At 39.4% G+C, this 13,051-nt stretch overlaps 1 protein-coding gene across 1 annotated transcript in view; it reads right to left on the bottom strand.

Moving 5' to 3' along the window:
- Window positions 1-13,051, bottom strand: part of TTN (titin) — a 304,366-nt gene that overhangs the window by 225,372 nt on the left and 65,943 nt on the right. The window contains exon 40 of the mRNA XM_063116312.1: window positions 9,808-9,864. Coding sequence (XP_062972382.1) covers window positions 9,808-9,864 — 57 coding nt within the window. The remainder of the gene's footprint in view (window positions 1-9,807; window positions 9,865-13,051) is intronic.

The raw sequence follows: 13,051 nt of genomic DNA, 5'->3' as shown, positions 1-13,051 counted from the left end.
TTCCTATTTAGGTTTAAGCATCTCTAGTATATTTTGGATCACTGTTTTCTCCTAGCTTTCAGGTGCTTCTAAACTGGTAAAGAGAAATAAATCCTGAAGCTTTTGCCTCATCCCCTAGTGTGACAAAACTCTCACATGGCCAATTTGGTCTCTGATTCTCTTTGCATCAGACTATTTTGACTGGCATCATGTTACTCTTGATGTATATGGAATGAGATTGATGTAAGTCTCAGTTACCTCAGTGGCCATTTTGTTAGAAGATGAGAAATGGCAGAAAGATTCAGGATCTGTTCAAGAGAGTATGTGCCGTTCTGATACAACATTGAGAGGGAGAAATTCATATTTGTGCTCTTTTCTGAAACTGTATTGAAAATACGGTGTGCGTTACAAAGTACAATTCCAAACAAGTCAGTTACAAGAAAAAAGGGATATCAAATATTTCAAGACCCTCTTAACAAAAATGCAAATGCACCTTTAAATAACACAATAATATTTACATGTTTCAGACAAAGATGGTGTACACATGTGGGTGACAATTACAATAATATCATTACAAGGATGCATAAGGGGGTCAAGGTCAATGGAACTCATTGAAATAAATGTAGCCTGTGCTGTAGCGCTGAATAAGGTCTAAGTATCAATTAACCTCCACAATAGCTTACAAGAGTGAGAATAAATGAGGTGGGACAAGTAGGTCCCATTCAGAAGGATGCTTTGAATCATAGGAACATCTGAAATTACTGCTACATATAGTATATTTGCACAGATCTCTGAACACAGTGCAAATGTCATCTCTTTAAGATCAAATACATTTTGAAATCCGAGTATTTAGCAGATGGTTAATGAAGCAGAACTATGGGCGGTCCCTGCTTTGTTTGTTGCTACACATTTGTATTCTCCTTCATCACTTTGGACTAAATTTCTTATAGTCAGGCTGTGATAGCCTTCGTGACTTTCCTCCATACAGCATCTCCCTTCATGAAGCAATGACCCATTTTTAAACCAACTGATAGCTGGTTTTGGAGAACCAACTACTAGGCATTGGAAATATGCAGAGGTACCTTTGAAAGAAGCACAATCAGTAATATTTTTCATAAACTTTGGTGGTGCTTCTGTGACTTGAAATTCAAAGCTGCAGCTGTCCGTACTCTCTGCTTTAAATTCTATCTGCTCTTCTTTGGATGGCTCAGCAAATACATCAAAATTAATGTTTACGCATGACTCTCCTTCCTCTTCCTGCTCCTGTTCTGTAACAGCTACCAGCCGAACTGCCTTTTGAGAATCATCACTGTCTCGTTCAAACTCAAACTCCAGTTCTATTTCTGTCTGGCTGCCATTTCGGATTGTATTATCCACAAGCAAATCAATCTTTTGAGGCTTATCACTGGTGCTGTCCAAACCTACATCTGTCTCGCCTCCATCACCCGCCATTGTAATAGACTTCTGGCACTTGGTTACAACTAAGAAGCATCTGCATATTGCTTCTCCAACAGTGTTAACGGCTTTACACAAATACATGCCACTGTCAGAATGGCCTACATTCTTAATTTTAAGACTATGACTTCCTTTCTCACTAGTAATAGCATACTTCCAAACATCTGGAGCAATGCACTTGCTCTCCTTAAACCACTGCACCATTGGAGCAGGGGAGCCTGAGACTTTACAATGAAACAATGCCTCAGATTTTTCTGGAACTTCTGTGTCAAAAACAGGAGTGGTGAAGCGTGGAGGCATCTCAGTGACTTCAAAGTCAATTTTAACATCTTTGTTTTCTCTTCCAGGTAAAGCCATTGTGCGTTCTACCAGAGATAAGGGGAGAACATCAAGAGATACAATCATACTCTGATTATCAGAAGTGAGTTCAGGAACAGTGGCTATTTTTACTTGCTTCTCGCATTCCTTAATATCAGCTTCATCCAGCTCTACCTCCAGGAGTATTTCCTGAGGAGAAGGTGTTCGTGATGCAGAGCCTGGTTCTATATCAAACTCTATAACATGTTGATGAGTTACTGGAGGAGGAAGCGCTAAGGCTCTTCCATCATGGGGCAACACTTCTAATTGTGCAATATTTTTGGCTTCCCCTATGATATTTATCGCATGGCACATATATTCTCCTCCATCTGTTTTTTGAATGTTACTGATTTCCAAGGTACATATATCACCCTCTTTCTGTACACTGACTCTTTGATCTTGTTCGAGCAATGACTTATTTCTATACCATTTCACATCAGGCATGGGAGAGCCTATGACTTCTGCAATAAAACGTAATGTGCTATTCTCATAAATCTTTCTTTTAGTCAATGGTTTAATAAATGCAGGGGGCATCTCATTTTCCTTTGGTTCCAATGCTTCACAAGGTGTACCAAACATTTCAGCACGCAGCTCATCAAGGGAAGAGCTTCTTTGTTGTAAAAAAGACCCAGTGGGTGTTTGATAGCACTCTGGCGATGTAGTGCCCCTGATAAGATTTGCAGGAGAAAACCTTGAATCTATATTTGGTCCTCCTGAAGGTGTAGAATATCGTTCCTCGGAAGGTGTAGAATATCGTTCCTCAGAAGGTGTAGAATAACGTTCCTCAGAAGGCGTAGAATACCGTTCTTCAGAAGGTGTAGAATACCGTTCTTCTGAAGGCGTAGAATACTGTTCCGGGCTGCCAATTGGAGTGTGATAAGCAGCAAAATTCTCCACTGATGCTGGTGGTGTATAGAATCTCTCCGGCTCTGCCATTTCATCCCCGTTCATGCTATCAATATCAATAGACATTTCTGACTCAGGAGAAAAAGGGCGGGTCAGTTCTTGCTGTTGGTTGTAATAATCATAAACAGTACTAAATGTAACATCCTCAACCTCCAAAGAGGTGATAGACCCCTCTCGAGTCAGAGTCTTGGATGTGTTTTCTCTGACGTTTGGAGTCTCCTGTTCACCAGCAGCAAGCAAATACTTTGTAAGAGAAAAATCTGAGCCTTCATTTAGCGGAACATGTATCTCTTGCGTTTGAAGAGTAGCATCTGTAATAAACTCTTCATTTAGGTTTCGCAGAGAAAAACTGAAAGATTCAGTGGTCTCAGGTTGTTTTTCAAGTTGGTATTTTGCACTAGATTCTTGCTCTTTAAGGATAGTTACACCTCCTGTCTCTTCTTCTTGGAATACAAGTGGGTCATTTTTTAAAGAAAGAAGGAATTGAGCAAATGAGGGTTCCTTGGCTGAGGTGTCTGATGGCCCCTGAATAATTGGATGTTGTTCCTCAGGCATCATTTGGGTATAAATAAGTTTTTCAGTATCACTTTTCTCATATGAAGACCTTCTCACTTCATTGATAACAAAGGGTTCATTGCTGAGTGCTTTTTCTTCCTTTGCCTTAGAAACACTTAGAGATATATCTTCATGTGCAGCTTTTTTCAAATGAGATATGAAATTATTACCTTCTGGAACTATATTCCCTAGAGTGTTAATATGTTCAGGGATATTAGTTTCTTTCACTATGTTTTGAAAATACTGACTGAGAGGGGTGGGTTCTGACTGTCCCCAGATAAAGGCTTCATTTGGCATGCTAAGTACTTCGTCCTCCGAAATCTTTTCCTCATGTTCACAATGCCTCTTTGCAACAGGCTCTTGTTCAACAGAAAGGCAACCACTTTCTAGGGCCTTCTTCAGTATCTGGGTTACTGACATCTCTGCTTCGGTTTGCACTTTATGTTCTGGGGAATTCTCTTCCTCCACCTGTATCTTATAACTCTGACGAAGTTCTTCACTTAAAGAAATTCCTTCTTCTGATATATTTGTGTTCTGCAGCTGTTTTATGAAACTCTCTGTTTCTGTACCCACCATCTCAAAAGCAGACTTCAGATTAAAGGAACACACTTCTTCCTTTTGTAATGTTTCAGTCTCTTTCAGCAAAAACTCTTGTGATAAAGCAGCATGTGCTTTTAGATCAAACACTGGTTCTTGTGTTTGTAGTTCTTTTTCATGGGACAAGGAGATTCCTTTGTGGCCACTGCTTTCATTTGGGTCCTGGTTGGTGTTTGTAATCTCTTGAGTGGAAATTAGTTCCTGCCCTTGAAAGGCTTCTGTTCCATCAAAAGCAGAATACAGGAATTTGAGAGATATTTCCTCATGAGACAACTTCTCTTCTTGTTGTTGATCAACATTTTCTATATTCAGAAAAGCCAATTTGAAATGAATGTCTGAATTTCCAGAGGGTGCACATTCCTGAACATTTTCTTTTTCCATTTTAGTTACCACAGGTTGTGAATCTTCTTGACTGCAATGCAGTATCTGATGTGCATTATCTCTGATAGTCTGTGAATTGACTTGCATTCCTTCAGAAGCAGAAGAGAGTTTTTTGAAATGCATTTCATTTGTCTCCTGTAGTTGACTATTATTTCCTTCATCTGAGTAAGCTTGCTTTAAATCAAACATATGCTGTGCATTACTTTCTTCCATTTTAGGTTCATTTACTTTGGTAAATTCTCTATCAGAATGTACAATTTCTTCTAAAACTAACATGCTTTTTTGTATGTTTTCCATGATTTCAGCTGCCATGCTTTCAACAATTGAATATTCACTTTTAACATGTTTTTCATCAATATGTTCTATGTCTGAGTAAGCAGAAACAGAATGTCCATCTTTTGCATGTGTTTGCTCTTGCTGAAGAGTGACTTGCTCTTGGATAACACTTTCTATATTAGCATTATTCTTAAGGGATACAATATCTTGCTCAATATTATATTCCATCTTCACTGGTTCACTGCCCTGGGAAAACTCTTGTCTGGAAACTCTTACTTGCTCTAGCAATGAAATGGTTTTGTTTACGATTTCCAGGTTTTTGTCTGCACTTAGTTCCTTTCCTTCAGAACCAGAATACAGCGTGTTAGCAATTACATCTTCTTGGTTTTGATTAACATCTTCCACAGGTGGAGAAAGTTGTTTTAAGTCAAATATAATTTCCCCTATTGGTTCTCTGCCTTTGCAGATGTTCTGACTGTAACACACCTCTGATGTGTCAGTCTCAGCATTTTCTATTGTTTTGTCTGTGTTGGTGTCTCTTCCTTCAAAATCTGAAAGATCTTTGACAACAATTTCCTCCTGCTGCTCATCATGTATACTTCGCAGATATGACATACTTGTCTCTTCATTGGTTGTTAAATCTTGAGAATTCTTGCTTAACACACCAGTAAAACTATTATCCTTCTCATGGATATCACTATCTTCTTGCATTGCTTTAAATATAGGATTAAAATAAGTGGGATCAACAGATTCCTTTGTACTTAGATCCTCATCAAAAATGTAAATGTGCTCTTTTACTTCCTGAAAGGGTGTCTCTATGGTATTACTTGAAGTTATTTCCACATATGATCTACCTTGAGTTGGGACATATTGACTACTCTCCATGTCTGGTTCCAGATGTTCTAGTGTGAATTCTTGAGCTTTACCGTGCACAGAAATTTCGTTACTAGAAGGTATGCTTGATTCACTTTGGCTGATTACAGAATTAAATGCAGTAAAACAATGATCTTCAGAACTCTTTTGCATCTCCTCAAATAAAGTAACTTTATCTTTTACACTCTTTAGTTCATATTCTAGCTCATCACTTACAGAGATGTCTTCTACAGTCACAGATTTATCTCTCTCTTTAAGACTCTCTTCAACCATTTCAGGTTGGCTGCCTGATGATATTTCTGCAGCTGTATATTTATATGTGCCTTCCACTTTAACTTTTCCTTGTTCAACAGCTTTATCTCTTAACTCACTAATAAGAGGAGAGTCTGGTCCTGAAATAATGACTACTTTTTGTTCTTTTTCTACCTTTGACTCCATTCTTTTACTAATTTCTCTTTTATCCTGGATCTGGAAAGCTGGGCTTTCAGTTTCATCAGCAAGTAGGGACTTCATTACATCTTTTAGATAACTAGGCAATTGGGATTCCATTTCTTTGGACGGTATACATGTTTCTTTCCCTGTGAAGTCAAGTGTACTAACACCATGGAACTCCTGGCTTACAGAATACGCCTTATCACTAAAACTGCTTTCCACTAGTCCTACTGAGGATTCAAAATAATTATCCACATTTTCTTTTGAAATATGTTCCTGGACCCCCATGGTGGGATCTATTGAGACATCACAAGCCATTTCTACTACTCCAGCTTTGTTTTCGGCAACACATTTGTATGTGCCAGCATCAGATCTGGAAACCTTGAAGATACGCAATCTATGCATACCATCTCCCTCTTCAATGCAAAAATGTTCGGTAGGAATCAAAGCCCCTTCATTTAGAATCCATGTTACAGTTGCCAGAGGTTCTGCAGATAATAAGCATTCAAGTACAACTGTATCTCCTTCTCTACATCTAATATGTTGCTGAAGTTCTTTTATGATTTTGGGGGGTTCATGGACCACATCAAATGAAAATTTAAATTTATGTTTTACTCCTGCAGACGTTGGTTCTTCAGGGGGTTCTTCAGGTACAAACTCAACAGGTTGAATTACTTCTTTATGTTCTTCATCCTGTTCTGGAGTTGGGGTTGGAGCAGTTATTTTGATTTCCACAGGAAGAGAAAGCACATCTGGATCTGACATGCAAGGTCTAGGGAGGTTAATTTGTGGAAGCAGGAGGGTGGCTCTACCATGAGTGCTTAAAACTGTGCCATCTTTTTTTGCATTGTTAAATGCCAAACTGAGTTCTTCTTCCTCTTCGGTATAGTCTTGGAATAACTCAACTTTACATATACTGAGTGGTTCAGGTTCAGTCTTCTCTTTTACTTTCACTTTTAGCATGCCTGAAGTTGTAGCAGTTCCATATTGATTAAATATCACACAAGTAATAGGCCCTTCCTGATCACGGACAATGTTGGGGAATGTCAGCATAGAATGATCTTCTGCTGTGTTGATGGTACATTCTTGGCTACGTGGTAATGGTTTGTCATTGTTATACCAAGTCACTGTGACATATGGGTAGCCTTGGAAAACACAACTAAAAATACAGCTCTCCCCTTCACTTACTTCTTGAGATTCGATTTCATCAAGAAAGAAAGGGGGACATGGCTGCAGATATTTTGGAAGAGGACTCTCCAGTGTCACAGGTGGTTCTATGATCTCAGTTTTGATTTCAGTGACCTCAGCCAATACATCCTCTTTCATTTCAAGAGAGTATTTATTTACTGATGTTGCAACTTCTGCACTTTTGCTCACTTCCCTGTTCTCAGAAACAGCTGTAGGTTCATTAACATTAAATGTGATTGTATCGGATATCATTGTTTCAGGTTTTCTGGTCTCATTGACATCATCCTTAAAAAGTACATAGACTAGAGGAGAGGGTTTTTTCTTAATGGCTTTTGTTGTATTGACAGCTTCAGCGTGTATCTGTAGTTTGGTATCCACGGTTGTTTCGACTGATTTTCCTTGACCATAAGTAAAGTCTACCTGTATTGGATTCCAGATTGTCCCTGGAACTTGTCGTGGAACTTGCTGCTCGTGCGGCCCTTTAAAAGCGACTACTTTTTGTTTTTGGAACATTTCTTCCCTATTACTTCTATCAGCCAACTCCTGGGGAATCTGGGAAGGCTCAGAAAGGCCCACAATTCGTTCCATTCTAACCTGAAATTCTTCCGACGTCTCAGACTCTCTGTTCAAACGTCCTATGCTCATTTCTTCAGTGTCTGACATTGTTGATAATATGGCCTTGTCATTAATTTGCTCTATTGTTTGGAAAACAGGCCCCTTTGTCTCTGCCCTGGATGAGACTGGATGAACTGACAAGCCTCTGTTATCCTTAAATCTTACAGGTCGTACAGACGCAAGCTGTACCTCAGCTGATCCCTGGGCTAGGCGCGCTTTCCTCTTTTCTAGCACCGCTTTTCTCGCCTCACGAAGACGTTGCAACTTTAGTTTTACTTCCTCATCAAGTAAAGCATCTGTATCACTTTCTCCTCTAACTGAATGCTTGTCCCTTACCCAATCCTTATCATACACAAATTCCCTTCTCAAGGAGGGGATATTTTCAAAGCTTATGGTCCTTACCATCCCCTTGGTGGGGGACAAAGCTGTCAATGCTTTTTCAGTCTCCTGTCTCTTATCAAATGGAGAACCAATACATCTTAGGTCAACCTTAAGCCTACCATCTCTCCTTTCCTGCACCAGACGTTCTATATGTTCACGGGTACGCTCTGACTTTCTCAGAAATTCTAGGTATTTGGCATTTTGTTCCTCACCACGTGCTACCAATAATGATGCTGTGGACTCAGCAGAACCCTCACTGTTAATAGCAAAAATCTTATAGCTCCCAGAGTCCCTTTCTTGAACTTCTTTCACCTCTAAACTGGAGCCGTGCATATCTGTGCAGCTCTCAGTTTTTATTATTCGTCGGAGACTTTGGGGGATTTGCCTGTTGTTATGAAACCACATTATTTGGGGGACAGGGTAGGCACTTAATTTGCACTGGAAAATGGCTGGCTCTCCCACCAGGACAGACTTATACTTCAACTTTTGTGTGAAAGAAGGTTTCAGTTTCTCAGACCAGGAATGCATAGCTGAGATTGCACTTGAAGACCGCTGAGCGGACAGGGTTCCTTGGTCCAGGCGATCTTCAGAATCAGCAACAGCATCTTGTTTGCTTGATGGGTTTTCTGAATATACTGGCTCTTCGCCGAAGAATAGTTCTGCAAGAGAATACCATTATATTACAGCGTACTCTGCTCTTTACGTTTTGAGAAAAAATGAAAAGAAATGATATAGCTATAAATGAAATTAAATAATGGGCATGCAACAGATTCATCACAAATCCATAAAAAAAAATTCACTCACCATATTTGTTCGAATAAACGCAACGCCTTGCTCTGTTTTAAAGATTCTGACACGAAAATCGTTCGTTGTCGGTTCTTTCTTCCAACTGTGGAAATTTCTTCATCAACAAGCAAAAATGAATCTCAAAATGACATGTTCTTGTGAGTGCATGTTTTACTGCCCGAAAAGCTTTTTTTTATTATTATTTTTTTTTGTATCTTTTGTTTGCAAAGAGCTAGGGTGGGGTGGGGGGAATCTTACCTGACTTGCAGACAGTAGAATAAACGCCCTTTCTAATCCCTTTTATTGTGGGTTAAAATGGTCAAACAATTGAAAAGATGCTTTCCAAAGATATGAAAAAAAAATGTAAGTAATTTGCTAAAATGAAATGAGAAGGCGTTTATTCGAACTAATACAGCTGCTAACTTCAGAGTGTTATGCAAAAAAAGAAAAAGAAAAAGAAAAGAAAATGAAAATGAAAAAAAGAAAGAAAAAGAAAGCAAGCAACATGGACCATCTATGCTATCTGCAAGCCAGTGTAAGAAATTTATCATGGAGAATTAATCTCATGTTCATGAAATGGGAGGGCGCCATAGAAACAGATCAATCTCCAATCTCCAACCACTTCTTAAACATATGCCACCCCAGATTTTTTGATTAATTAATGCTACAGTGCTAATGTAATTTTAAAATGTTTTCAGAAGTTGGGTCTAGTTTTAAATGCCCCATGCATTAGAAGAAGGTATACTACGAAAGAAAAGCTTTTGCAACCAGCTGCATAGCACGTAGTGAAAGTAAAGATTGCAAATCTGTAAAACGAAAGTTTTAAATTGACTTTAAAACTTGTACTCTTTTGTAATGCAGGTTATCCTTAGCACATTTTAAACAAAACAAAACAAAACATGCAGCATATTCAGATATGCTTCAGAATATGTTTTGCTTTCTTCATCGTACAGGTAAGCCTCTCAAAGTGGTTACTTTTCTTTAGGCTAAATCTTTGCTCCAGTGTAACATTCCTTGTGACTGTACCTTTAACTTCCATCTCAATCTGCTGCTCTATCTTCTCTTGAAGAAGTTTTTCTGGGGCTGTAATAAAAAAACACACACGGAACAAAAATTAATGGCTGTCAAATGAAATATTGGGAGAGAACAAAACATTTGTCTATGATGCATTGACAGAAAAATTCACACAAACATACATACACATAACATGCCAGGAAATGTTTGATAGATCTAAAAGAAACAGTAGAGAATGCTAAAATATTGTTTATTTTTTTTCCACAGCTTTTTAAAAGGGCTTCTTTTTTCCCCTCTTATTTTGAGGGGAGGGGGAAATTCAACATGCCTTTAACATGCCTTTAACATTGTGAGGAAAATAGTCAGCCCTCCACAGCTGTTTATCAGGTACCGAGGATCAAACAGGTTTCAATGCAACGGTGGTACGGAGGAGGAAGTTGTATATGGAAGGAACATGCAGTTGCCAACCTGTCACTCTCAGATGTGTGCTGCACTCGGCTTGTCCTGCAGAATTAATTATTCTGCACTTGTATATACCCCTCTGATTCTCATGAACTTTCAGTAATTTTAAACTGCACAGAGGACCATCATGCCTTAAAGAACACAATGCAGATTCCTCAACTATTAGCTGGTTATACAGCCAGATGACACAAGGTGTAGGTACACCCTTGATTACACAGAAAAGTGAGACATCTCCTCCTTCTTTTACAAATGTTTCAGGGGGCAGAGTTTCGAGGAAGACTGGTACGATGGCACCAGTTTCTACGATGTCTTCACATGGCACAACATCAGGGTAATAGTCTCTGATCCGTTGTTTCTCGGTGTCCTGTATCCTTTCAGCTGACGATACTGAGATGCTTGATGTTTCCGTGGAAGAAGACTCTTGTTTGTATTCATAGGCTGTTTTAATCTGAGACTCTTTGACTGTTTTTATGCTTTTAGTATCTGATTCAAGGGTAATTTTTGTTACTGTTCTGGCTTGTGCTTCTTTAGCTAGGTAAGAATAAAGTTAGGATAAGATTAGACGTTTTGTAGCAATCAAAATCTACACTTACAAAAAAAATTGAATAAAAAGCCATTAGTGTGGTAAAAAGAATGTTCAGCATGTTAGTGCAAAAAAACCAAAACAATAGGATATTAAGGTTTTTACTTTTTTGATTCTGCATTTCAGGGCTCTATTCACACCAGGTTGCAACTAGATGCATGGGATTTGTGCCTTTGACATTAGAAGGATTGGAACTCGTTGATCATTTTTACAAATATGTATTGTTGTTTTTTAGTCAAGGCTTCTTTCTCATTGGCTAGAAGGGCAGGTTCAGATGCAAAGCTTTTCACTGATGTGTAAAAAAAGTCAGGCAATCCACCAGTTGATAAAAGCAAAGTTAATGGGCCGAAAACAGACATTTCTTGACACTGTTTTGATTTGAAGTTGATGTTCCTGCCCGTCTAATAATGCAGCTGTTTCCATGCCAGGAGTAATGGGAAGAGAATCAATAACATTCTCACTCTTCCAAAGAAGAACAAATCAATGTTCAAGCACAAGGGGGAAGTAGGAAACATGGAGACATTTCCCCCTTTTTTTAAGCAGTAAGGGCCCAATCCTATGCTCCCTGGAAGCGCCCCAGTGACCATAGGATTGTTTAGATTCCCCTCCTGAAGCCATAGACACTGCTATGACTTTGAGAGGGCCACTCCAAGATCCAACCTCTCTGTCTCCCCTCCCTCTTTCCCCTCTGTGGAAAGAATCAGGGCGCCTGCTTTCTGATCTTGCAAGAGTGGCCTTGGGGGACCTTAGAAGTCAAAAGGGGGCATTCCTGTGGGCGGGGAAGAGAGAGAGAAAAGGATAGGCCAAGATATGAAAAATCCTATGGCCTCTCCAGCGCCAGCCCATCTCCTATAGGTGGGTTCTAAAGTCCATCTTGAGAAAAAACAAAACAAAGGGGGGATGGACAGGCAAAAATCACCTCCATTGCTCCTCCTGCCTTCAGCAGCAGCCTGACAAGATACTTGGAAGCCTCCAAAATGGGAGGCTTCCTTCTAATGGGAGGCAACCTGATAGGGTTGCACTCTTAATGTACGTCAAGGGAATGGAGATCCAACAAAACGAGGCAAGTCACAATTGTTAGCATCCGTCATCTGATGTGGCATGGAAGAGAAAGCCAATTAGCATGTATGCTTCCTTGTTCTAACTAATAACCAATTGGCTTGGGCAAGAAAAAAAAAGGGAAACAAGATGTGAAATTCTGATTATGAAAAAAAATCTGTTTAGGTTTTAAAACAAAAAAATATTGTCTGTTTTCTAAAGCAAGCTGTGTTTTATCATATACTTCAGAGAACAACTGTGTTAATGAGTCAGTATCTGCTTAAGGCATCTTCCAAACTTGGTGCCCTGTAGTTTGCGACTACAGCTCCTGGCATTCCTAACCATTGACTATGCTGGCTGGGAATGATGGGAATTGAACTCCAAACATCTGGAGGGCACCAGAAAGCTGGCTTAAGGTCCTGCGCAAACTGGACTGGCCTAGATTGAAGGTGCTGCTGTTGTTTGCTTTTTAAGCTTTTCCAAAAGTGATAGCTAATAACACAGAATTAACTGTAAAAACAGTCATTTCTATTGGCCTACTCTAAGTAGCACTTATTTTGGGATTTTAAATATTTCCTGTTCTTCCCTTTAGCCAACAGAACATTTTCAAAGCACTTCAATATTTCACTACAAACTGACTGGTTCTTACTTTAGGAAATGAATCTAACACCTCTGTAACATGCTGCAACAAGGCATGAAACTTACTTTAGGAGCAAATCACACAGATTAGCTGTGCATGTGAGTAATTTATGAATAGAGCCCTCAATGTAGAGCGTAGTGGGAGATGGGACTGAAAATAATTACTTTAAATTAAATGCTAGTTCTGAAGCTGTAGGCGGTGATGATGAGAATGAAATCAGTCACACAATGTTAACAATCAGAATAACCACCTTCTATGGTTAGTATAGCAGTTGTGGCTACTTCTCCATGGTCGTTACGAATAGTACAGCTGTACAATCCTTGATCTAAAAGCTGGACATTAAGAATGGTGAGGAAAAGAACGCTTCCGTTTTGGGACAGCCTTATTCGCTCGGACTCTTGTAGTGTTCCTCCTTCATGGGACCACAAAACGACGGAAAAGTTCTCGCTTTCCAAAGCACACATAAACTGAGCAGTATCGCCACATCTCACAGTGAGATCGTGAAGCTTCAGAAGGATCTTTGGTGGGGTCTC

The sequence above is a fragment of the Elgaria multicarinata genome, chromosome 2 (assembly GCF_023053635.1).
Source record: "Elgaria multicarinata webbii isolate HBS135686 ecotype San Diego chromosome 2, rElgMul1.1.pri, whole genome shotgun sequence".
NCBI lineage: Eukaryota > Metazoa > Chordata > Lepidosauria > Squamata > Anguidae > Elgaria > Elgaria multicarinata.
Note: the sequence above shows the minus strand (reverse complement) of the source record. Positions and strands in the feature narration are given on the sequence as shown.